General features: G+C 42.2%; 1 protein-coding gene across 2 annotated transcripts in view; it reads right to left on the reverse strand.

The window, feature by feature from the left end:
• Positions 1 to 27,203, reverse strand: part of ARHGAP20 (Rho GTPase activating protein 20) — a 71,416-nt gene that overhangs the window by 35,096 nt on the left and 9,117 nt on the right. For both annotated transcript variants that reach the window (XM_080377181.1, XM_080377180.1), the window contains exons 2-4: positions 25,751 to 25,836; positions 5,989 to 6,159; positions 504 to 653 (exon numbers count right to left, since the gene is read on the reverse strand). In XM_080377181.1, coding sequence (XP_080233307.1) covers positions 504 to 653; positions 5,989 to 6,159; positions 25,751 to 25,836 — 407 coding nt within the window. The remainder of the gene's footprint in view (positions 1 to 503; positions 654 to 5,988; positions 6,160 to 25,750; positions 25,837 to 27,203) is intronic.

Below are 27,203 nucleotides of genomic sequence, written 5' to 3' on the forward strand. Positions count from 1 at the left end.
AGGAACTTTGACTTTTTCTCTGGCACAATTAAATTAAAAAGAGAAATAGGACAAGGTCGGTATTCCACTCTATGTTTCCTGCTACTTCCAATACAAGCTCTTCTGTCTAAGCATCCCACAACAGCCTCTTTGATCCCTTCATTAGCTTCACTGTTTACTATTTGTAGTTCATCTTATTAATTAGGCAAGATGTTTGTCAAGTTATACCCCAAAAAAAGAGAATTTCAACTGAGCAAGATTCAGCACAGACAGTGCTTTGCCAAATCATATATTTTATCAAATTTTTAAGCAATAAGAGAATATCACTGCCACATTTACAGAGAGACAGATGATGAGGTATGGAGGGTGTCTTGCATACAGCAGTAGAAGGAATTGGTTTAAGCACCAGTAAGTTCCTGCTTCCCACATTCACTGGTGCTGAAATAAATTCATGATAATCTTGTTACCTGGCAGCTTAAAAACATTTCACTAACTTGGTAAATAAAATGTGTCTCAATTCTTACCTGAAATTTGCCACACAGTTTGTGGTGGGCCAGCCCAAAACAAAGGACCTCTCTGGGTCTGTGCTGCCTTCACAGACTTCTTCTGTACAAAATGCTGTCCACATCTCACAGAGACGTGCTTGGCACTTTAGTTTGAAATGAGAGTGAGACCTGCCAGCAGAAATTCACAGGTATGTCACACACATGAAAACATAGCAAGGCAAGTTATAAACTTCAGAGTTTCTTTTTCCTTCAGGCACATCTGAAGCTTGCATTGGAGTTGATGGAAGAAACACTTCTGGTCTAGTTAAAGAAAGCAATGTTTTATTAGAGTTGCATGTAAAAATACATCAATTTCTCATCTAAACGGGATCAACAGGTATCTTATAGGACAAATAAGTTGCTTGTGGTATCCCTGGACATCCCCCTTCTTGGGGGAAAACTTCTGCCTATGTCTAGAGCTCCCCTTCAAATATCACCATGAGGCACAGATTGGCGCTTGAGTCAGACTCTCAGTGACTTTAATGCCACTGAGGAGCTTACAGTATAGTTGGATTGCTTAGCCCCAGGGTTAACAAATACAGTGAGTTTAAGTAGTGACAACTAGGCCAGAGCAAATGAAGCAATCCTGAAGAAAGAACAAGCAGAAAACTGCCATTTGTTTTAACTACAGCACAGGTCACATACAGCCTCCACGAACTAGCTGCATGGTAGCTTTAGGCCTACACCACTTAGAGAATGAGCCAGAACTTTGTGCATTCTCAAAATACCTACTCATCCACAAGGAAGATACAAAATTTCCCCAATGTTTTAAGATTTGGCCCTTCCTGTATTTTATCCTACTAAACATTAGAGTACAGTGAAGGTCAAATTTACAGAACTTTATGTTTTAATTTGAACTCTTCCATTTAATTTCTCATTATAAGTCTTCTTCCTTTGTAGGATTGGTGGGCACCAGTGCTATGTGAGAAGCAAGTAAAATCTCAAGAGTCAGTCCTGCTCTGTAGCAATGCAACAGCCACTCACTTCAGGCCTTGCAGGCTGAGTTACCTGAGCTATGGTTTTCCAGCAAGCAAAGGCTGGAGGAAAAGTGTCCCCTCCCTGAAAACATTTCATCCTTCTAATCCAAGCAAGAGCATGTCAGCTCATCACTGTGTTACAAATGTGGATGGGGACAGTGCCAGGCACCATGGTGATTAGTGCTCTATAAATAAATATGCCAGGTAAACAGTTTCTTGGAGCTTTGATACACATGGACTACCTTCTCTGAGATTAATCACATTTACAAGGTATCTGATTTAGGACAGACTGAACTAATACAGTCTGAAACATGAAAGTACTTGAACCTTGCCACTTTAAACGAGAACATAGATGAACTTGCAGTACCCAGACTGGTCTGAGGTTTCCAGCTGACTTTGTGCTAACAGGTGTAGTGGGGTGGAGCACCATTAATAACCCAACAGCATTTACAGTGGTAGGCAAGAAAGGACAATCAGTGTGTATCACAAGGGGCAAAAAGCTGCATTTCAATTAGATTGCCATAAAATACTGTAAAATACCATCTTAAGTTCATGGGTTTTTTTAAACTATAAGCTAAACACCATGGTCAGCTAAACTAAGCTGACCATGGTGTTTCCTGGTCAGCTGTACATTTCACCTCTTTTTACTGTTATGTTTTGTTACCCCATTAAAGAGAAACTTACAAGTACAGGAGAACATTTCAACATGTTCATCAACAAATCAGTTTGTGATGCAACCAGTAAGAATACAGAAATTACTGTAACTGACCACAGAATGAACTGTGAAAATGTAGATTTACAAAAACATACAGCTGTGAATTCTAATATAGATAAATGGATGCCTGGTCTGACTCCACTAAATCAAGCTGTTGACTCTCCCTTTCCCCTCAGTTTCTTTTTCCCATTACCCAGTACAGTGAACTCTTTACATGATGTTTCACCTTTTTAACATTTGGAGTTCATAAAGCCAGACCCCCACAGTGCCAGTAGTGGGTGTCAGCAGGGTGTTGGCAGAAGCACAGAGATGATCTCCAATCATGCCTGATGTATATTCTTACCCCGTTTGCTGTGCCTAGTCACAGCTCTCAGCTATTATCAGTATTCGAGTGACCTGGTTTCCAGAGGTGCTGAAACAGTAGCCTCCATTAACATCTAAAGAGCCTGAAGTATAATTTCATCTGTATCTGCTATGTCCTTTATGCAATTCATGGGGTCTCAGCATTTGTGAAATGTTGGTCTTCTATTTAAGTGCCAAAGCATTACCTCTAGAAATGAATATATTGTCGTTGACGAAGGAAGCAGCATGACTGAACATTTGAAAAAATGGGAAGAGTAACAATCTAATGAAGATTTTTTTGGCTTTTTTTTTTTAAGGAAGTAAGTCCTCTTGCAAGTCCACTGAAATCAACGCAAAAATCATGAACATCAATGGTGTAGGTATTGATGCACCCCAAATGATGCCACCTCTGCAGAGTAAACAGTTCCTTTGGCTTTCTGTAAGCAGCAATAAGATACCTTGCAGCTGTTAACAGATGGAAGATTAACTTCTCACTAGATTTGCTAATCTCCTTAATAGGACCCTCTGACAAAAGCATTAATGGATGTACTGTGAGATTGCTACTGTAATTCCATGTATGCACTCAACCATTAATTTCTATGTCCAGTCCCATTGGGAAAATAACCTTAAAATGCATGTATATATGCATATATATATGCATATGTATATATGCATGTACGTATACAAAAGTGAAAGAGGAAGCCATTTCTCTGTGCCTCCCACACAAACTTACATGAGAAACCTCAGATGACTGAACTGACAGATCCTTGAAATATTTACTCTGCCAAATAAAACCACATGCATGCTCTCTGTAAGAAATTTAATCAATCTATACAAAACAGTATAACATTTTACATACTTAATATTGGTTTAGTGAGTAAAACACTTTAAATCAATTTGTGACTTAATCCTCACTATAAGCCAGTGAAGGACAGGGCAGCAGAGACAGGAGCACAGCGTGGGAGTATTATTGTTATTTTTAATAAGCTGGGCTAATGCATGATCTGAAAAGATAACAGCCCACATTTAAAAAAGTATTAGAAAGTAGCAGAAAATGTACAGGCACCTTGCCCAAAGTCATACATGGATCGGTTGTGAACAGGATTTATCCCTCACAAATTTCTATGGGAGCAAAGCCAATTTGCTGTCTTTAAGCAGGAGCTCAGTGCTGTACAGGAGTTTACTCGGCAAGCTCAGAGGACACAAGATATTTGTTGCACTCTTTAGGAAAAACTTGTACCGTCTGCTGATCATACAAAGCCTAATTACACATGAGCTCCCTTTGTACAGTGGCTGGCTACCTGCAGTGGAGCTGACACTAGTACAGCAATGAGCTGTACCTAAGGCATATTAGGTTCATATGCCCCAAGTTGAAAAACTACTTAACACAAAAGAGTACTACAATTTTTTAGCACCTTCACAAGGAATAATGCTGAAGTTAAGTCAGATTCAACTGTAACATTAATTCTGTCCTGGTGACCTGCTACCTTGACTCTGCATCAGCTATTAAAAAGTTAATAACAATCAATAGTCAGGGCCACATAGCAATACACACCATTGAGGTTCTCCCTCTAGGAATCAGCAGTAGTATTTTAGTGTGAGATAGCTTTAAAAATGCTGATTTTTAAGTAGTATTCATTAGTGACAGCTCTGATGCTTTAATTGCTGACAGGGCAGCTGTAGAGAGAACATCCCAGTTAGTTCTTGACAATACATGAAATAATATCACTCAAAATACTATTTTTACTATTTCTAGCAAAGACTTGCCCCCCGCCTTCACATGCAGAAGCACAATTTGTTCTCTTCCACCTTCTTCAAACATTGCAGATGCTTCACCATATTAAATCAAATGCTGGAAGAGCTGTTATTACTCCCTGGGGACCAGATTTTGGAGTGGTTACATGGAGTAGTGCTTTCCTATGCAAATATTCCCATTGGGACCCAGCCAAACCTGCAGTAATGTGCAGCTCAGCCTGGGGTTGTAACATTGCTTCTGCTCAGCACGTTGACCAGGGAGGGAGAGAGGGATTCATCTCTCCTGATTTTAGTCTTCTAAAGTTTAGGAGCTAAGCTAGTGGGCTATGCCTGCTGAATAGTCAGTGGACAGAGTGAGAGACCCCCAAAAGCGTGACTCCCCTTACCCACCATGAACACTCTTTCAGGGCCCGGTGAGTTCACTGCAGGAAGGTGCTGGTTTTCCCTCAGTGACTATAAGAGGAGCCTAGAAGACTAGGTAAATCATATCTAAGATTTTAAAGCTTAAATTAGGTAAGGTGAATCTCACTCTAAACAAGACATAAACATAAGTAAATACAGCAACAATGTTATTCCTGCTACTGCAGGTAGAATAGCAAAATTTCCCCTAAATATCCTTATGCTTACCACCCAGCCATCTTAGAATGTGTTTTGTGTAAAATATTCTCTGTGTTGTCACACCACATCAAGTGAGGAAGTTCAGCTGGGGGGGTTACGTTTACTATGTGTGATTCGAACAGACACAGCTCAGATTTCTACAGAAAACATAGATTTATTCTGGCTTTTCCCAGAAGCCTCTGAAACAATTGCTTAAGTGAAAAGACACATTGCAAAAGCCCAGGATTCACATCAAGATTACCCACCCTGTGAAACCACAAACACAGTGCCTAACAGAATGAAGCTGCATCAAGATTTTTTATTATTATTTCCCCATAACCCGTAACAACAAGTGAAAGCACCCTCTAAAATTGCCTTAAACCACAAATGCTGCATGAAGCTGGCATGTCAGACACAGCTTGTAAATCTGATTTAATTGTGAATGGTAGAGTGAATAATCAGAGCTCGGCAGCAAGCCTGATTACACATGAACGCTACCCAGACTGCTCAGCATCACTTCCCTTCCCCTTCCCCTTCCCCACGCTCCTCTTGGCACAGCACAACCTACAGAGATGGACACGGCAATGCCTGCAATCTCTGTTTTTATACAGCTGCTCATTGCTGGTGTGTATCAAAGCAGCTTCCAGGTAAGCGTTAAGACCTCTAACCCTTCTGTGACACAGCCAGCAGCGTTACACACCCTCCATAAGACTGAAGATGACCTGTTTAAAACACAACAGTCAGCTGAAGGCAGCACAACGGACACAGTTGAACACCAATGAGTCTTTTTCTGTGACACTGCGCTCCCAAAGCAGGGAAGATGATATAATACAAGGAATATATTCAAGAACATCTGATATTTCTTTAAAACTCTGCATCCTGGAATTCCTCTATGGCTATGGGGTTTTCAAAGGCGCCTGGAAAGGTCAGGCACCTAATTTACATTGACCAAATAAAAAGTTTCCTTATGATTCAGGGAAGATTTGCTACTAAAAAAAAGCATTATAGAAATCTATGCTGTGCTCCACCAAGAAAAAGGGTTGCTCTGTAGGAGCAGTGCCTGAAGTGTCATACTCACTTGGACTTGGCAACAACCAGAAGGTCTGTGAAGAGGAAAAGGTGTCTCTCCTGGGTTTGCAGACCTGTCTTCAGTTGCACATGGCCGTCCAGGATGAATGTTCGGTTGTGGCACATGAAAGACTGCACAAGGGGACATGCCTCTGGGCTGATGGGCGAGAAGCAGCCTTCCCTGCAAAAGGAAATAAATGGAATCAAGGAAAGAAAATCAGCTGATTGCCTGTGAGTGAGAACCAGGCAGTGGCTTCCCATACCCACTGCCAAAGGGCAATTTATTTGATCACATTTCAGCAAAAGGTGGGAGGGACAATAAAGATAATTCAGCAGTCTGATTCTGACAGAAAATCTGTTAGGGACTGTCCTCGCTGAGTCTTTTACTGCCCAAATACATGGATAGCAATTAGCAAAGGACAATAATTTAAATATAGCCCTCTACATTTTGTCTATTTGTATTTGTCTCCTTCTGTATGAAGTCTTAGAGAAAATACTGCACCTTCTGTAGACTCTCGATAAAAAGAGAGGAGACATAAGCATGATGAATGGATAACTGCACACCCACCTTTGTCAGAAGAGGACTTGTATTCAGGGTTATAAACAATTTATAGGAGTTATTCAGAACCAAGGACAAACATAAGGTGCAATTGAACCTTGGTAGAGACAGATCATGTACTAGATTCAACAGGAGAAAAGGCTGCTCAGCCCCTCCCTCTCCCAGCGTGCAACCCACAAGCACTGAAGTGAGCTCCTGTTGCAGGGTTTGGTTGTATGACTGGAGCACAGCTATGCTCGTCTGTGGCTGTGCTATGTAGGGGCTGCTCGATAATCCAAACCCTCGTCTATGGGGGAAAGATCAGGCTCCCTCCTGGACGACACTGATCTTTTCTAAGGAGGTATCAAGTACGTTCCAGTCCTAAGTCACCGAGGGTGAAGACACGGTTCCTTCAACTGCTCCTGACCTAACTGTTCTACATAAAGTAGTTGAATAGTTATTGAAGCAGAAATGAGAGTTTCTCTAGCACAATGGTCAGCTCACTCACCCAGACAGGATATCCCTAGTTTCTGAGCCTTGCCCCAACAAATGTCTATTTATACAGAGCTGAACTGAATGAATGTGAGGGTCTGAGGGAAGGACACTCCTCCTCTAGGGCTCTCTAGAAGCTAGCTGCAGGTCAGGCTTTCCCTTGGAAAGCTGAAGAATGGCTTCAAATTCTCCCAAGTAGGTGAGAGAACTGAACCTGGGTCTCCTACACCCTGGTACCTTACATAATGAATTTCTGCATTAAAGCCAGGACCCATCAGCATCTTAACTCATGATTTTTAAATGTAGCTTCTCAATTATTTGCTTTCCCTAGAGGTGCCTCCAAATGAATCATTTCCCTTTGGTTGAACAGATCAGTTAAATTTTATTCAAATGTATTTACTAATTTTTTCTTGTTAACAAAAAAAAGAAAAAGAAAAAGAAAAATTAAGGTAACACTTGGCAGGATTAGCTTGGCAAGGAAGGCTGAAGAGAGCATTTTTGCGATTATAGATTATTCCCGTCCTGCTGGAATGGATAACAAACACCTAATGACTCTGCTGGGAGAAGAAATGGATCTTATACAGTGAAAGTCACAAAATAAATGGGAAAGATATGAAAGAAAACAAGAGTGAGCAGTGAAAACCTTCAAAGAAGGTCATAAACCTTCTTGTACATCTCTCAGAGCCTGGATGATTCCCAACCCTCCTCTCCTTGATGTCTTTGGCTGGATTACTCAGGAAATGATTTAGGAAATCCTGACAGCTGGAGAGAAAGGATAAACTCCGAGATTGGCCTAGATTAGCAGGACACACTTTCACTGACCTGTAAGGAGCTGCTGAGGATCTCTACTTGCTGGGGAGAGCCTAGTTTGGCCTTGGATTCCCCTTTCTGGCTGGGACCCTGAGTTCTTGAAAGAATCCCTCAACTTAATTTGTCTTAAACTGTGTCTTAATCTTGTCTTTCTTTACCTCCCTCTTCAGGGAAGACAGATTTCAGAATGAATAATGCCAACCTAAGTTAGTTGATCATTCCTAAGCAGAAGGGGTATCCAGCAGTGTGAGCATTAAAGCAAAGAGAGGAGTTTTGGTCTACTACATTTGGTTCAGTGATACACGCTATATGGCCAGCAATACGAGTCAGGGGAACAGCAAGAATCTCTCCTACCCTGCCACTTCCATGAGACTGGGAATTCACCAGTTCGTCAGTGACTGATAGGTTACTAGGACTCAATTTCATGAACTCCCTACCAGCACTTGGCACAGAAACTTAAGCACAAATCAGAAATGATGACAAGTCACCTGCATGAAAGCCATGGATGGCCTTTACCACAAAGGTTAAGTCAGAGAAACACTCATTTATATTTGAAGCCAGTAACAACAATAGTTAGCAAAAACGCTTTCGTGTTATGCTGCTGTAAGCAAATCAGCAGAAACAGTCATAAAATCATACTGAAGTGCCTGCCCCTACTAATGTTCCTGTAGGGTCACGCTCTTGTGTCTCCGTACAGGCAGCTCGATTTGATTATTCCAGTTTGTACATTTTCTATATCTCGATTTGTTAGCCCAGGAACCTCCCAAATTAAGTAAAAACTTTGTCACATAGGTAAGCAAATGAAGGTGTAATAGTTTTATTAATGTCAGCTGGGTCAAGCAAATCGAACTTGGTTTTAGAACAAGAAAATGCAATAATATAAATCAATTATTCTAATGAAATCTGCCTTTTAACCCAGTGCCTTTCAAACATATCTATCATCTGAACACTAGTAAGCATTCTCACGTTCTTTAATAGAGTTTAGCTGATAAGCCTTATAAAAAAAAAAAAAAGGCCAAAATATTTTCTTCCTTTGAAACAAAGTGGAAAAAAACCAAAGTCATTAATTTATCCGGAACCTTCTAAAGCCCCAGGATAAAGCAACATGGAGGAAATTCAACAGCAGCAACAAAAATGTCTTTTGGAAAGCATGCTTTTGATCCTCTCAATTAATGTTCCATGTTACAAGACATGAATGAAACCCAAGTTTTGTTACATCGAAGAAAATGCTGATTGGTGATACCTTCAGGCGCAGGGATTTATATGAGAGGTATTTTTGGAGTTCAGTTTTTAATGGCTCAATGATTATTTTGGCCATTAAACGGGTCTAATTTTGAAAAAGTGCTAAGCGCTCAAATACTGACCCTTTCAAAATTCCTTTTAATAGAATTATGCAAAACTCAGTACTTAAAGTCAATGTGATTTCTGATAAAATTTAAAAAGTAGAAGTCAGTGATATAGGGCCTTCTCTGCTTTCTCTGTGTTCCCCTAAAAGTCATTCTATGATTAACACACGTAAAAACCCCACAAAGTAACATCTTTCCAGTCTGACAGAAAAAAAACCCCACCATCATCCAGGTTTGTTACGAAGGAACTATGAACTGATTCCTGAAAGATGGGATATGTTGCAGAGTCAGCCATCAGCCATGTTGCACCTTGTGTAGAAGCAAGGCGGATACTGATGCTTGGATGGCATTGCCGTTGTAAGGCTCCAGTCTCAAATGGACATTTCTTCCTAAAAGGGGATCTGAAATTTCCATGTGTGGTTTTAACTAAGGACTAAATTCTGTAATTTGAGGATATCTACAGAGATATTATTGAGTTATTCAGGAAAAGACTAAAATCACTGTACTGGTTGAAAATAGTAGAAAAATAATTGATTTTTCTCCTGGCAGTTCCAGAACCTGAATTTTTACACCTATTAGTTTTCAAATTAATCAAAATAGGCATTTTGTGCCTATTCAAAAGACACAATGATATAAAAGAAGTCGTCAGTTTTGTAGGTGTAACATATGAAGTTGAAATCCAAAGTAGTCAGCCAAACACTGAAAAATACATCCCCATTGCATTCAGTGTGAATGCAAACACATCACTGCTCACTTCGTCAACCCTGTATTTACCAGAAACCAAATAAGCACAAAAAGTACTTCTTCTCCCCCTTTGCAGAGCTTCCTTGGAGGTTCTCAGTAAACCTGATACCTGAATGGCATGACCCCCAAAATGTTTATTCTTGGTGTAATGGAGATGTCAGCTTTATTCTCTACTTGTAGCAAAGACAATGAAAGAAATTATATTTTCCAAAGGAGAATTTAACAGCCCATGTTTCATGGTTACTAAATTCATGATCCAAATGGTATTTATGCCAATGGGAAGCTTTCTCTTGATTTCAGTTGATGATGACTTCAGCCTACCTATGAATTAGGTTAAACTGTAAGATGCCTCAGGGGAACAATCTGTGCCAAGGTACCTAAGCTGGAATGAGCTATTGCAGGTATCTCAGCTCTATGACATCGCTCTCACAGACTGCTCATGCTCCACCCTAAATCTCATTCCATTGTTTTGGTTATTGTTCTCTGCGAGAACTTCTCTCCACTGATGTTATCTCTGCAGCCACAGAAATTGATTTCCTCTTACAATTTGACACCATTGCTCTCCACACGACTGATACCTATTGAAATAACACACCACTTTGCTTTTTAACCTCTGAAGTCCTTCACAAGAGGTAGGCGAGAAACGCACCTTTTCATTAGCAGAGCAGTAAAACGGCAGCTATTCAAAAGGCTGAAATGTGAGTCAGCCCCGCCAGGTGAGAGGCTGTACTTGGTCTGTCAAACACCCATACATACTACCTTTCCAAATTCCTCTCATGGTGAACAACATAGTCTATACTCATTTCACACATAGGTACTATAAGTAAAAACACTGCATGTTTGTGCCAGTGCTGAAGCCCAGGTAAGGACCAGAAGCTCTTCCCAGTTTTGTGCCTACACACATAGAGCTTGCAGCTTGCAGCATAAACCTCACCTTGTTTTGGCTACAGGCTAGAGAGGCCACCAAGCAGAGCACCTGCCAACCCTCATGGTGTTCAAAGACAACAGACTTATTTTGTGTATCTCAAAGGCCAGTTTTTGATGGGTCTAAGGAACCAGCAATTTATCTTTCAGGAAAAATAAAGCCAATGAATTTTCAACCTCAGTGTCTCTCAGTAAAGCATATTTACTTTACATCACTGAGTCACAGCACTGGGCTAGAGCAACCCACTGAGAGGAGCAGGAGCTATTCACATCCTTTCAAGGCTAGTGAAAACAGAAGCTATCTGCACAGTAAGAAATGTCTACAGCCCAGCCTGTATTATGGATTTTTGCCAAAATGGATTTATCAGTCGGGGGGGTAGGGGAGGGGATATGTGATTTGTGACCAGCAAAGATACTCCCCAAAACAAGTCTGGTCTAGAAGTCAAGTTCCTTCATTTTCTTTAAAAAGCTTATATTAGAAATCAGGTAACAATATTTACACTTTTTTTTCTGTGCCTCCTACTCAGACCCTTAGGTGCCTAAAAATTCCTGTGAGAAGGAACTTCAATAGCAGCTAAACAAACGCTCGCTTCATATTTTTGCTAATGAGGCATGCCCTGCAAACTGGAGCTTGCAAGGCAAGATGGTTTACTGCTGGCAATCCTTTAACACATAAGACATACTACCCATATCATGTAGCTAGAGGGTGTTTTGCATTCAAGGTAACTAACTTAATAAGGTATTGAGAACAATAACCAACCAAAAGAAAAGAGCTCCAACGTGGTGCGCAAGAGCTCCTTGTCTCCCCTGAGAAAAGGTAGAAATAAAACCCCAAACCTAACCCCAAACGTGTAACACAGCAGTGAGTACTGATCTGCCTTGCAGAGTCTTTTAGTGCACTCAAGTGCACTATTAACATTTCAGGACTTCAGCACGTATCTAGTATCATCATAAATGATAGTTTGGACATGACTCGTACTGTATCCTAGCCAAGCTGACAAAATCATCATAGCATATCATCCCGTTCTGTATGCAAAAAGAGTGAAGAATGAAGTGAAAGAAGAGCTTTTCTTGTACTCTGAAATCAAATGCCCATGCTTGGGACTGAACACAAGACAATGGAGATGGTCCTGTTCATGCTCCTGGTGAATTTAGCCTCTATCACCCTGACGGCTCATTAAAGCACATGGCTGAAAAGTCACTCCCCATGCCAGGAAGGCTGCGGAGAGCAAGAAGGCTACATCTGCTTTACACACAGCAGATCTGCTTCCGAAATTTATCAGCAAAGGACTCTGAAGAACAGCTGTGGAACAAGCAAAGCCCAGTGCAGGTACTTGACCATTTGCTCAAACCAGCTGCAGATGGAAAGAGGCAGAAACTGGGAGATATTACATGGTTCTGCACATTAATGCTATTTAGCTGGAGATGTCCTTGTGAAATGGCTTCTGGCTTGGCACAAACCAGATCTATAGATGCATTAAGGAGTTGAAAACAGGGGTGCCACAGCCTGGTTCCCATGACTTGCTCAGCCCAGCCTGCCCCCTCCCCACTACCTGTTTGGCACAGTCACGCAAAGACCCACTGTCTTCAGGGCCAAGCACTTGCAACTCCTTTTGCCATGAACAAGGCTCCACACTGACTAGGCTCACCCACACAGAGCAATCTGCAGCTCAGAGCCCTATTTACGCAGGCAGAGTATATACATAAAAAAATCCTCTGCATTTTTAAAGGTGCTAACTACTCCCTACTGTCACTGTCTTCCAGCCATGACCAGTACCCTCGGCGAGTCACCCACGTGCTCAGGATCTTCCCATTTCAACTTCTCATAATTCAAAATATGCATCTCATCTGAGTTCATAAGGCACTTTATTCTAATAAATAATTGTACCTAGAGTGTGAAAGTAAGCATGAAAAGTATCAGCCTGGATGGTAGGAGTGTTTTCCAGGAAGGTGGTAGGTAAGATACAGGCCGACACAAAGTTAGTATGCTGTTGTAATCTTACACTGACTATTTATAGAAGGGACTTGGATAGACGAGCATAAAACTCTCTCAATCACATGGGCTGCCAACCCATTTCTGAAAGTCTGCTGTCAGCTTGATCCCTGCTATGCTAAGGGAGCTTCTTTCTGAGGATGCTGGGCATGTTTGCTTGCTGTTATCTATGATAAATCTTACACAGTTCAAGCAGCACTTTGTGAAAACAGTGCAGCATTCCAGAAATAGCAAGTCTATTTTCTGCAGCACTCCGTTAAAGTCCCCTAGGCCATCACCATCGCATACAGTAGATTTTGTACAATGAAACAAGTGAGATCTGCTCAGTTTTTCAAAGAGTATTAGTTATTAAGTATTAAAATGCCTGCTTCTACTTCGTAAGTGTGCTTTACTGGCTGCAACTTCTTTTTTACGAGCATTGTATTTGAACAAATCTGAGGCAGTCACCTCTCACTTCTGCATTTTCCCTCAAGGGCTGCACCTGTGGATTTCACAGAAGGCCCTCTGCCCTGGAGCACGCATCCCTCAGCCCCAGATCACAGCATCTAGCACAAGGCTGTCCTCACTCTACCCATGCAAGAAGCTGGACCTCAGCAAGCTGCAGTGGAAAGTGCTGTACCCCAGATAAAGCAGTGAGTCCCAACATGGTCACAGAGCCTTTGGATCAAAATTCACTGCAAGCCTCTCTCCAGCATAGGCGGGGCAAGCACAAGCCTGGATAATGGAATGAAGATGAATATTAATAAAGATTGGGAGTAAATTTTGCTCAAATGAATAGATAAATTTACATTTTAGGGTAGAAACTAGGGCTACTACTTATATTTAGGATATCCAATACCATTCCTCTGCTTCTAAAACTCAGTGTACACATTTTAATTCAAAATACATTGAGAAAATATTTCAACTTACATTATTCTAGGATTCTAAAAATTGTTTTCTAAGTATCTTAAATAATCTTTGCACAATGTCAAAATCTTATTAAAAGTAATACATTTTTTTATGATGAATAATGTGGTTTACACTAAATGTTCCAGGTGTCGAGGCATGTAAGTGTATTATTTTTCTGTAGTCTTCCAAAAATCCGTAAACAATTAAGACTTGCAGTAAAATATCACATAGCTGTAGGGTAAAATGCATCATTAGAAAAAATCCTCACACATTTCAGGATGGAAGCTTGGCAGCTTAACTGAAAACAAGCTGCACTTAAGTAATTTCTACATAGCCAAAAGGACAATATTCTCTGCAGAGCAACTATGTTCTACAGGATGGTGGCTGGAGACAAGAAACACACTTGTGGCTTGGTTTGCTTCCAACATTTTTTGTTTTAACAAACAGCTGCTTTCAGGTGTTTACTCTGAAAATTTAGCACAAGGGCAAAATTCTCTATTGGTATAAATTAGCACCACACGTTTCAGTCATATTTTGCCCACTTCCACCAGAAAATAATTTAGTGCAAGTTACTTAAATCCTATTGAAAAGCTCTTGCAGTGTGGGTGTCCTCCAGTCCTGCTACACAGCTCTGCTAGCAATCAACATGCTCAAGAGGTTTTGGTCCAAGTCCCCCTGAGCAGGGGAGAGGTTTGCGGGAGGACATATTCACATGTAGAAGTCAATAAACCCTTTTTTGGCCTTTGGAATAATTGATCCTCTGTTCCCCACTGCAGTTCCCACTCATTTTTACTGAGTGACATAGCAGCAGCACCGTGAGTTAGTCTCCCATTCCAGTTGCACCCGGGCAATGTCATTCCAGGCACTGTCTACCTAAACAAAGATTTCATTGTTCAGATGAAAAAGTCGGGCAAAAAAAGGACCCTTGCTGAGGGGGAGGGTGTGAATAAAAGAAAACAAACAAACAAACAAACAAACCAACCAAAAAAAAAAAAAGGAAAAAAGTAGTGTGAACAGAGGGTAAAGAATAGGCCACAACTTAACACTCCAGCACTGCAGTTCTGCACCATGGTTGTCTGGGCTTTTTGGAGCTCCTCTTGGCCTACAAGAAGTCTGGAGGCACAGGTTACCTTTGCCACTTCCATCTCAGTTCCTTCACACCCATTCCGTACAGGGGAGCACACTGGGATCTCAGTTTCACCCATGTCCCCCTAGGAGGATCCAGTATTATTTTAGTAGCCTGAAGGGTTCAGGTTTCTGTCCTGCCTTAATTTTTTGAGGAAGCAGCAATCACAACTGGGACATCGAATCCCACTTAATCACAATTGGGACATTTAAAAGCCTAGCTCAACTCCATTGATTTTGAGTTACCTCACGGACAAAACTAACCTCCTTTCAAAAGGGGGTTTCAAATATCTTCTTGCAAACTGTATTACAAGAGTTCAGCACAGGTCATGTAACAGCCAGGAATTCTGGGTTACCAAAAATAGCCAGGACATGCTGCAGACCTCTGCAGAAACAGGTCATTTCAAGCTGAGGTGCACATGAGGTGAAAAGATTGGTGAAGGCATCTTTAGAAACTCATTCTGGACCATCATGTACAGCTGTTAGTGAGCCTGCATGTATTTGCCTGCCCTATCATCTGCAGCTACACGTTACACAGGCTGTAGATGGACAGGAATGAGGCACTCGTGTGACCATGTCCTTTCAACAGGGAAACAGCATTTTCGAGGTGACTGCCTAGGTTTACTGACTGTCAGTCACCTCACTGAACTATCAGGTAATACCAGGGGGGCTGCTCACAGTCTCCTCAAAGTCTCATTGCTCAACAGTCATTCCCATTTAGCCCTGATTTTCCCCTCCTTCAAGAAGTAATTCAGCTAGGCTCTTCCCCTGCTCGGCTTGTGCCACCTGGGTATAGTCTGCAGTTAGGCAACAAGTTTTAAGAAAAATAAATGCATTCAAAACAAAGCAAGACTTAAATATGTGGCCAGGTAAAGCAAACCTGCAATCCACCAGCTGCTGTTCCCTGATGGCCCTTTTTCAGGAGAAAACTTGCAGATTATAAATAAAGTATTCACATACAAAGTGACCTATAAATGGCTGCAAGTACTGCCTTTAAAAGATAAGCCCCTTCACCACACTTTATCCTCCCACAAACTGCAGCTCTCATTGAAGCTGCAGCTGCCCGGCTTTGCGTGTATCCCCACCGCTGCGGGATGCTGTGCAGTGAACTCCACAAAGCTCCACCACAGACATGAAGGGAAGATCTGCCCAGCTCTTGTATTGGCTTAAGTTTTTAAGGACTGCTTCCCTACGAGGGATGACCGATATGGCTGCCGCATGGAAGACAGGATTGTCACCTCACTGCACGTGTCCCAGCTGTAACAGGAACAAATCTGGCTTTGGTTTGCCACAAGGGCTTTAAACCATATTTTCATACTAGTACTACAGCATAGGAATTATCCTATTACAGTGAAGAGATTACTTGATATGCCTGCTGCTGCCAGCTATTGCAAGGGTAATGACCCAGATTCCTTATGAACAGCCAACAGACAAATTAGTTGCAGCCACATGCACCTGTTTGCTCTCCTATAACTAACTGCCTATGTATTCAACAAGTTTTTTGCACAGCTACCCACACAAGTTAGTCAGAGGTTTCTATTCCGCCTGAATAGTGATCTGAGCTGAGGAGAAAAGCTGTTAGAGGTTTCTCCACACCCCTGCACCTGATGGTAATTACTTTACTTGAGGAAGAAGTGGGCACAGGCCAGTTACCTGCAAAGAACAGCAGCCCGGAGGAGGGGGAAACACAAAAGACTTTCACATTACGATGTTTTCCCCCATGTTTAATTGAGAATTTGATAGAGCAGAAGAGCTTGCCCATGTCTGATTAGTGACCTCCTTGTAGAAACGCATGTCACACTTGACACGCCACCCACTGGAAACCTGTCCTGAACTTGGGCAGCAATACAGAGTGTGAGGTTGCTTAGTCCGAGGGGCTCAGCAACCAAAGTTGTTTCCAAAGAAGCTCTGATAAAATTAGATGCCTTGCAAAATATTGGATATGGTTTCACTACCAGAACATGCAGGGGGAAGAGAGGGAAGGAAGGTGGATGAAAACACCTCAGCTCTGCTTATTCATTCAGGTGAAGGTCTGTTTCATTCTTTTCTGCATTTTCTGAATAATCCTGCCATGAAGACCTAGGATGCACCTGGATGTACTTAGATACCTACTCCCACTGAACGCAGTCAGCATTCAGTGCACAGGATCCCAACAGAGCACACAAGGATCCAAACCAGTCCAGTCATCTCAGTACTTACAACCACTTTCAGTTAGGGGACAGGATAGGCTGAACGTGGACGTGTCAGTGGGTCATACGCAAAAATAATTCTGAGAACAGACAGGCCTATCCCCTCCCAGGTAAGTGCTTTTACTATTCATTTATGGAGCCAAGCTCGCTCCTGTGAACATAAGATTTTTGGTCCCAGGAATGCTGCATGTCCTTCTGCACACTGGCCCAGCTTCAGCTGTGGGAGGGAGAAGGAAAGACTCCACTCACTCCAAATATCCTCTGCCTTAGTAGTTATATCACGCTTCTGGGTAGGAGAAGATAAATTGCCTAAGGAGTCAAAGAGCTGAACCTGGATGACTAATTTCCATGGAAAGCACACCAATTTAAAGTCCAGCAGTTTTGCAAAAAGCAGTAGTTTTCTGTGGAGATGTGCCTAACGCACAGGCTAGAAACAGCTACCAGAGCTCACACTAAGCTCTCTAGATGGCACAAACCTTGGCTGCAACACAGACCATGGCCTCTCCCTGCCAAAACACCCAATGAGCCAGACTCCTTCCCACTTCTGCCCTGATATTGCATGTTTGGAAACCACTGCCCTAAACAATTACTCAAAAGCACTCCAGAAAAGTGGACTCAGCCAGAGGTTTAAAAGAGAGCAACACTTGCAACTGTTTTAGTGAGGGCCTTGCTTTTGCCCAGGTAGGTTAAATAGGGTCTGTGGACTAGTGGATGAAGCTTCTCAGGAGCCTCTCACGAAGCAGTGTTTAGTTCTTTGACAGAGGCCAGTTCAGTGCTACCAAAAGTCATGCCGTACTGGGATGTGCAAAAGCACAGCTCTAGGTGTTTTGAGAGCTCTCTGGTCAGTAGGAGAGTGCCTAAAGAACAGAGGCATTTGGGAGGTCAGGAAGCCACCGAGATGATTTTTTTTAAGTCATGGTTTTAGATTCAGGTACTGATATTATTTCCATGTCTTGCCCTTGAGGCTTATTATCCTTTATTAGATCTAGGCCCCAGTACTCAACCACTTCAGACATGGGGACAGAAGAAGTCTAAAGACATCATGTTATTCTCATGATGTGATTAAAACCTCCCTACCAGCAGTTTTGTGCATGATGAGGAAGCAACTGGACCAGGAGAAGCAATGCCCTATCAGCCAGGAGGAGAGTTCAACGTATATTTAATGTTGGCCCTTGTCAGAGAAGAGAGCACCAGAGGCTGCACATCAGCCTGCACATCATTAGAGGCTTTCTGCTTGTTTACACAAGATAAATGATCACAAAGCAGTCTGAGCGAGTCAGTCTGTGATTTCCTCAGGTATGCCGCTGCCTATACTGCTTGGCCAGACTGTCATTTGGCAGAGATTTTGCTGTCTAAAATCAGGGATACACAATGGCTGGACAACAGCTGCATTCTGCCAGACCTCAAGGCCTAATCCAAAAAGCCCCCAAAATGTGCTGTAGCCAAAAGCACATGTGGACAGTGAAACATCTGGATAAGCAGAGCCCTGTGCTCATCCCAATGAGCACTGCCCCTCGCTGTCTTTGTATTAAAACTGCCACAACTCTATCCAAAGGGGAATCGGCTTAAAGTGCTAGTGTTAAAATATTAGTAATTTATTGTAAAATTAATCTCTCATTTAAACTCCAATCCCTCCAAAACCTCATTTCAAGCCTTCCTTCTTGTTACATCTAGTCCTTTTCTTTTAATAAAAAAGGCAGCATATCTCTGAGAGCCACAGCTCATTTCGATCTCCAGATGTACAAACATTGCTATAAGCCAGTTTGTATGTCATAAATGAAGAACTGATGGGTTTTATCAAAAACAAACATATGCACACATACACACACATGCTCACACACAAAACAAAACAGAAAATACACAGCAGGGGGACAGGAATGCCAATCTTGGAGTTAAAAGGCCATTTGAGGCCTCAGAAAGTTCACTTTGTTCCTTGTTAACAGTTAATAAAATTTTATCCCCAGCTATTACTACATAAAAATAACTTTTGCGCTCAAGCACATGGTTTAAGGAAACAATACTCCAGTGTCATAATTAGGTTAAATCAAGCATGAATTAGAAATAGTATAAAAATTACAACTTGTACAATATCATCACAAGTTATCTTAATTATGTGCAATTCCATTAAAAAGGAAGAGCAATTCGATACAAAATAGTATGAAACCCCCACCACCACCACTGTTTTTCTACAAATTCATGTATCCATACCTTACATAGGGAAACATGACATAATGGAGGGGAGAAATCTAGGGAAGTTCTCATACAGAAATTAAGCATAAAATGCTAAAATGCCAAACTTTTAATGAAATGGAAAATCTCAGAAAAAATCCTGATCAGAAGTTTCAAAGCTGAACTAAATCTAAAAATCAAACCCAGAAGCAAAGAACTTTTCATTTGCTCTGCTGACTGACTCTTTAGGAATGGGATTTTCCCTCCATCTTGATGACTAGAAACTTGACTGCTAATGAAACTGGGATTTTATAAACACATGACTCCAGGAGCTGGAGCTTTATGGAAAAAGCTACGAAATATCACAAGTCAAGATAAAATGAGCGGTACTTGTACTTAATCCTTCACATTGGGAAATTGTTCTGGGGATTTTGCCTTTTTTTCCCCTTTCATAAAATGGCTCCTCTGTATTCTCAAGTGTATTGGAGTCTCTCAAAGGACTTCAAGATGAGGAGTGGAGGATGCAGGGCTGCCCCTGAGGTGCTGCCACTTTGATTTTCACCTGGGGGAGCCACTCTGAGAACAGCGACAGCCCTTCTGCTTCCCAAAAAACCACGCAGCTTTGGAAAGGCTGCCTTGCAAGGGCTTCTTTCCACAGCATGCCTCTTCCTAAGGGTGAATGAAGGCATTCAAGGGCCCTCACCTCTTGTGACCACAGGTCGGTGGCTGAGGGCGCAGGGGGAGGCTGTAGAGACGGTTTAGTTGTGCACATGCGTGCCTGGCATTCGCTACCCGGCCCCCCGCCACCCGCCTCAGCCTCCCACAAGCCATGAGGTGGTGGTGGGGGCCACACCATGGAGCATCCACCAGGCAGGGCCTCGGCTTGCCTGGCAGCCACGGCTGCCTCACACACTGTAAATCTTCCCCTACTGCCAATGGCGCCAGTTTTGAGTGACTTGTTACCCTATTATCCTCCACCCTCACCTCCCCTTTTCAGCCTTCAAGGGAGCCCCATCTTGCCCAGACTGCGATACCTGCATTTCAAACGAAGGAAGCTGGAACAGTATCTGGCCATGCCCCCTCCCGTCCTGCTTTTGAGCCTGTCTCTCCCCTCCCCGCCACTGCTGGTGATGTTTGACAGTGTTGGAGGCAAAACCCCACACTGACTGTATGTGTAAGGCACATGCAACAATGGGCAGGCTCACAATATGGTGGCCTTTGTCCCTCAAAGCCCCTCACACTTAGCCACGAGGTGTTACCTGTCCCACACTATCCCAGGACTGTGCCCTGTGGCAGAGTGGCCCTAAGTCATGCCCCACGTGCCACCAGCAGCTGTCACAGCCCTGGCCAAGGGTGCCACTCCTCTGCCTGACAGGTATTGCTGTGGTGACCAAGAGGGACAGGAGTCCCGGCAGTGGGGTAGCCTCAGCCGGGTGGGCACCATCCCTGGCTCCACACTGCAGCAAATGCTGTCATGGTGCCCGGGGGCTGCGTGAGAGCAACACCTGGCTCCGCCACAATGACCAAGGGGACAGCAGCTGCTCCAGGCATACCTGCCTATAAAGGCCTCGCCCTGCTGTAGCAGGCAAATAAAATGGCTGTGGGGTGCGACAGGGTGGCAGGCACTCCCCCTCCATGCCCTCGTACCGGACCAAGGTGCTGAGCCTCACTGACCAAATGCACCTCATGGAGATTATTTTGCTAGGTGAAATTATTTGCTACTGTGGAAACAAGTGAAGAATGAGCAAACCAATCGCAACTGAAATATCTACTTAAGTTAGTTTCTTGCAATGAACTTCTATTCCCTTCCTCCCTGCAATCGGATTTGCCTGAAACACCAAATACTCAACTCTTCCCTGTAAAAAAGAGACAGTTAAGGCCTTCTGGCAATTTACATTTATTAAAAGTCTCTATTTTTGTCTTCATCTAGTCAAATAGCTTGGATCATCCACGTATCTTCTGACTAAAACCCTGAAAACACAATGTCCAAGACTTTGGGAACACTCTGTATTTGACTAGCGCCAAGTGGAATGTATTACTAGATTACACATATGATCTTCGTTATCTGGGATATTTAGCATTTGGCATGGGACCCCTGGAAGATAACATGCCAGAATCACTTACTGTGCGTTGGGAGAAGGAAGAGCAGCCTCTGCGCAAGGCGTAACACTGCTTCCACTTACAGAAGGGGGAAAAAACACCTCAGAAACATGTAAAATCCTCGGGTTTTACCTTTAACTTCTTCAACCATAAAAGCCACATAATAAAATTGACTGGGAGTGATTTTTTAGGTGCTTTGTTTTCAGGTTCTTTAAAGATTTGTTCATTAAACCTTTTAAAAATTATGCTTAATTTTTTTTTAAACAGTCCCTGCTTCTAGCTTACTCAAAAATAACATCATAACCATGCTTCATGCTGTAATAGGGAGTAGTTTCATTACCGATATTTTAACACCTTTAGTGTATAGTGACACATATCTATAAATGGTCATGCAGAAATTGTGAACTTACATTAATAAGTTTCAGCATGTAAAAATATCACTTTCAAAGATCTGGTGAGGCACGCATTAGGAAAGGGGAAGCTGCCAGCAACGGCAACACAGAATTTGGCTGTCCCTGTGAAATATCTGAGATGTGAGCAGAAGTCTGCCAACACAGAGCAGAAACTTGGTAGCTTGGGCTTTGTCACATGTGAAAATTGTTTTGAGGGACAGCAGAACAAAGGCTGACAATTTGGCTTGAAACAAGTCTTTATTATTCTGTATCAGTTCTTTTGAGCTGACAAGACCTGATGCTAAAATCCAGGCCTCAAATATTTCTGTTTCAAGCCCATAATTTGTGTTGTACTGAAGTATATCATTAAGTTGTGCAGTTTTCATTAAAGGACACAAAGAAAAAGTAAGAGGAAAATTACAGCTGCGGAACAGGTCCAGGGCCAAATATAACTAACCTGAATCCTTTGCTGATTTCATACACATTAATGGAGTTAACAATCAAACATATTTTTCCTGCATCTCAGCATCAGCCAAGAAAAATATCAAAAGCTTACTCTTCCAATGTATTTCTAGAATAACTTTGCTCAAAGCGCTTCCAAAGAGGACATCTGATGATGTGAAACAGTCCTTACGTGCCTATTCATCACTATTTTGTGACGAAAGAAAAACTGTACAGAAAGAAGGAAGAGAAGCAAGAACAGGAGGCCATGAATAGTCTGCATATTTTCATCTCTTGACAGTAAGGACCTGAATTCCACTATAATATCTGTACTATTTACTGTGTTCCTCTGCTGCCTGCAATTACAGTCAAGTGAGGCAGGGACTACAGAATGGTTGCACATCTCTGCACCACCATGCCATATAGCCACCCCCGTATTCTTCTTTAGGCCAAATATCTTGTAACTTCTTTTATATGACTGACATGGCAAGGCAAGATTTGTAAGGAAGGCTTAACTCTCATTAAACCAAATTATACAGCTGGAGAAAAAGAAGACAAGCTTTCAAGCACACAAGACTTTCAGATTTGCTTCTCTTTCAGGATTGAAGAAGAGGACAATGGCACAAACAAGCATCTGCTTTTTCCAGCTAGGTCGTCTTGGCTCACTTATATCTTCGTGCCATCACAGTTACAACTCTACCATTAGAAAAACTTAATCCTTTGACTGCTAAATAGCCATCTTGAGATGTCACAATGGCTTCTTTGAATAAATACCACTAACAAACTTTAATATGCCCCAAAGTAAGTCTGTCCGAAGTGGGTGCCACCACATTTTATGAAAGTGCCCTGTGTATAAACCAAGGACACCTGACATATAAAGTGGTATAAAAATACAAACTGACTTGTGCTTCTAAGTATTTCCTGCCCTTTTAAACTTTGCACTTGTTCATTATTTCAACAAATATTGAGGTGAGCCAGCTGCTGAGGTGAGAGGATTCATATAAATCCCTCACAGATGTTTGCTAACTTCAGATAGGAGCTTTATTATCTACAAATCATTAATCAACCATTAACAAGTAAGTGTTACAGAGTTCCAGTATTAAGGTTCACTGCCAGCGGAGAATAATGGATTTTGCTGCCTGACTATGTCTACAAGAAGGGGAACTAAGAGCTGAGAAAGGCCTGAGATAAAGAATTTGGAGGAGATCAGAAAACATGAGAAGTCATTTTCTCACTCTTCAGTTTGCCTTAAGTGAAAGCACTTAGAAGAGGTAAGCGTTTACACAACAGAGTGGAAAGTTTAAATCCATCCATCAGTTTGGTCACGCAGAGGAATGTGTTTTGCACAGCCAAACAAGGAAGTCAGGCACAGGTGAGAATTACTGCTCCCATGAACAATAACAAACACCATTCAAAGCATTACCCTCTGAATGATGGACTCTGAAGCTACAAAATCATCTGCTCTGGCTCCTAGGGTCCTCAGACTTCACCCGATACCTCTCACTAAGGCTACATGCTTCAGTTCAGAACAACCGGACCAGCTAAGTTGTTGCATGCCACAGACAGAGGACAGACATGACTGAGGCAGCATCCATCAGCTGTGAAAGTGGCAGGGTCTGTCGGGGAGGCAAAGCGTTGCCTTTACTGCAGAACAAGGCAACATTTTCCCCTCTTCAGTCCTCTCTATCACACAGTTTCTGCCAACTGGCCTTACCAAAAAATCCTTCCACACATCAGATCTGGAAATAATTCTGATCTGGGCTATACAAGCAAGACATATTTACACGTAAGAAAGTGTAAAATTCTTAGGTGAAAATGTACATACTGAGTGTGTACCCCACTCGGTGTCTCTCCAGCTATGTCTGATTTCTGGTACTTACGGAGCGGACAATAAAACAACAACAAAAAAGTAGAATTGAATAAAGATATTCATGTCTGAACCCCAGCAGGCCAATGACAGAAGACTGAAATATAAGCATCAAATATAGTTCATTCTCTTAATATCAAGGAGCAAATCTTAAGATAGCTTGAAGGGAAGACATTATGGAGACACAGGTGTATAAACTGCAGGAGACGCTGAAGCCCAAGGGCTGAGACATCCCATATCTTGTCCCCTGTAATCTTCAGTTATTGCTACTCCCCATAGTAATAGTCCATCTCTAATTTCACAACTTCACATATGAATGTGTCTTCTATGCCCAAACATGGTATCACAACAACAATAGCTACAAATACAATGAAGAAATCACAGTAAATGAAGAATAAATATGATAGTCCAGACAATCTAAACAATTTCAGTATTCTCATTAAGGGGTTACAAAATACCCATTTCTCTTCTTTTAAAGACCTCAAAACAAAGTCAGAGAGAGGCCACAGAAGAAATTTTACAGACAGAACCAGAAGACATGTTGCTGGCTCTCAGTCCTAGGCTCAGGCCACTAGACTACACAAAAAGGTGCAAACGCCTTTAGGAATTAATTTCTAAGTTTCCTTTTATGTCATAGCCAGCAAAAAGACCTGCAAGTCGTTTCAACTCATTTTCCTTTCCTATTTTGCAACTCTGATGTTTTCACAGAACACTTTCACAGGTTTCAGAAATACTGTGGAATTCTTCATGATGACAAATATGAAACCAGGTATTAGTTAGATCAAACACAAAAAACTTTCCAAAGCTCACATACTGATTACTTAACACACCCCAGAGTAGGAAAAAATATTCCTTACAAAGCCATACTTTAATTTCCCTCAATAACGTTTCTTCGTAAAGAGCTCTACACAGCTGGAAGCATTAACAGCCTACCAGATGGTTCACTTCTCAATAAACACTTATGTTTTGTAAGTTTAAAGTCTAATGAACTGTAGTGCAGGAAGACAAAAGTTATGTATGCAGAGTGGTTCAAGTGGCAGGTCAGAGCTGGGGCTGGAAGGGGACTAGCTCCACAGAAACTACCATTTTTATGGTAGTTTTACATTGGGGTAGGGATGGAGGAGGAACAGCTGATCCTGGCAGAAGATGAAGACAAAAATGCTGAATACTTCAAACCCACCCACCCCCACATACTCAGCCTCACAAGTGCTAATGCTGGATGGGAGGAGGCTGTGACCACCAGATCCTGGCCCACAGCATTGTCCCAAACAAGCAGATGCCGGAGAGCCTGTACCATGCAGCAGTCCATGACTGATACTAGAATTAAATTGTACGATCCCACAATAACCACTCCCAAGTTATGCCTAGCACGGCATGAGTGTACAAAGCAAAAAGTAGGAAACACTCATCTTCCTCTGCCCATGCCATCTCCCCCACAGGCAATCATAGCCAGCCACAAATTAATTAGAACTGAGCAGCCCAAATGTTGCACAGCCAGTTGCACATTGCAGAGCAGCTCTGCTTGCTCAATTGGGTATAAACAGCTTAGTATGGCAGCACTGGGGAAACCCCCTCCAGGAGATCAGCCAGCATCTCAGCTGGATCTATCACATCTTTCAGCAGGCTTTGCAGTTGTGCAGCTACTGAGCAGCCTGAATTGTGACAAACCTTGTGTGGATAATAGCTGAAAAACCTTTCAAGTTTCGGGCTGAGAAACTGCAGAACACTACATCCAGCAAAACTCACTGACTCACCTTGAGATCGATCTAGATCTGTTAAGTGCTTTGACAAAGATCAAAGATGGTGCAGACTGGCGTCTTTGGGCCAAACTCTTCATTTTCTGATTGGAAAGAGAAACAAAATGAAATCACAGGTGAGAATCGGAACAAGAACTTCATGGATACACACTTGTCGCAGCCAGAGTCCAATTTCAGACCATAGGAAAAAAGCTGAGTTATTGCCATCAGCAACCCTGGAGGGCAAAAATGGTTGTAAAATATCACATACTGAGAAAAATGGGAGCACAACCAGAAAGCCAGTGATAAAGAAAAGCTGATAATTAGTGTCCACACACAAATACATGAGGTACACTGCACACATGAAATAAACACCTAGAGCTTGTCCTCAATAGTTTTTTGTCCCTTAACAATCTTGTACTTTAAATCTATCAACTATCCAGATGGTGTTTCAAATTTCAAATGTTTCATACATTTCTGTGTCAGGTCTGACATTTACCATAAATGAAGGTTTGAATTCTACCCACCTAACCTCATGTGCTACACTGGGCTACCTTTTTTTTTTTCCAAATCTTTAGAGATGAGGGCATTTTCCTTCCCTACTAATCTAGCTGGAGCATTATGTCTTGTCTCTCAGTAGTCAATAGTGACATTTTTTTCATTCCTGACTATGTATGGGACAAAACAGGAAAGTGAGAGGCACGGCAGTTCTTAGCACAGAATTAGGAAGGGAATGGAAAAAAGGAGACATTCAAAGACAAGAGAGTGCAGCAGGAAAAAAAAAAAAGACAAAGCATAGGGAAGACATGCAAATGTCAGTAGCTATCAAGGGAGCATAGATTCCCATTCACTGAAGTTGAATGCTACAATTAAAATACTGAGCAAATAAACAACACTGTTTTCCTGCAGAAATTTTCTAAAGCAACCACAGGAGACAAAACCACACATTTCCCTGAACAGAAATTGGCATTCACCACTTTATCCTCTCCCTCCTGCAGCCAGATGCAGGACTAAGGAGTCCTGGCCCTAATTTTGGAGCTGCTCTCTAGAACCGGTTGTGCAGCCTGCTGCCAAGGTGCATGACCTCTCCTCTCCCTGACCCTCCACCAGAAGGGTGGTTGTTACCTTATTTAGCTCAAATATTTTTCAGAATAAACGGGTGAACAAAAGGACTGGGGTTGAACATCTCCTGAGACCCTGACAGGACAGCATCCAATGCTGGAGCAGTCCATTACACCAGCTTGGTAACTGCTGACAGCCCACAAACAGGTGAACCTTTGACATTCATGAAGTCTCTGTTCTCAGCTAATTGCAAAGCATGACTTTCTTCCTTCGTACCAAAAATAACCACTGACTACCAGGAACAAATATGTTAAGGAACAACTGATTCTTCTGCCAATATATGTGCTGGATGTGGCACGCATTTTGTTTGGGCAGGTGCACAGCATGCTCCCCTTGAAGAAATTAAAGT

The sequence above is a fragment of the Falco punctatus genome (genome assembly GCF_963210335.1).
Source record: "Falco punctatus genome assembly, chromosome: 2".
NCBI classification, from domain to species: Eukaryota; Metazoa; Chordata; class Aves; order Falconiformes; family Falconidae; genus Falco; species Falco punctatus.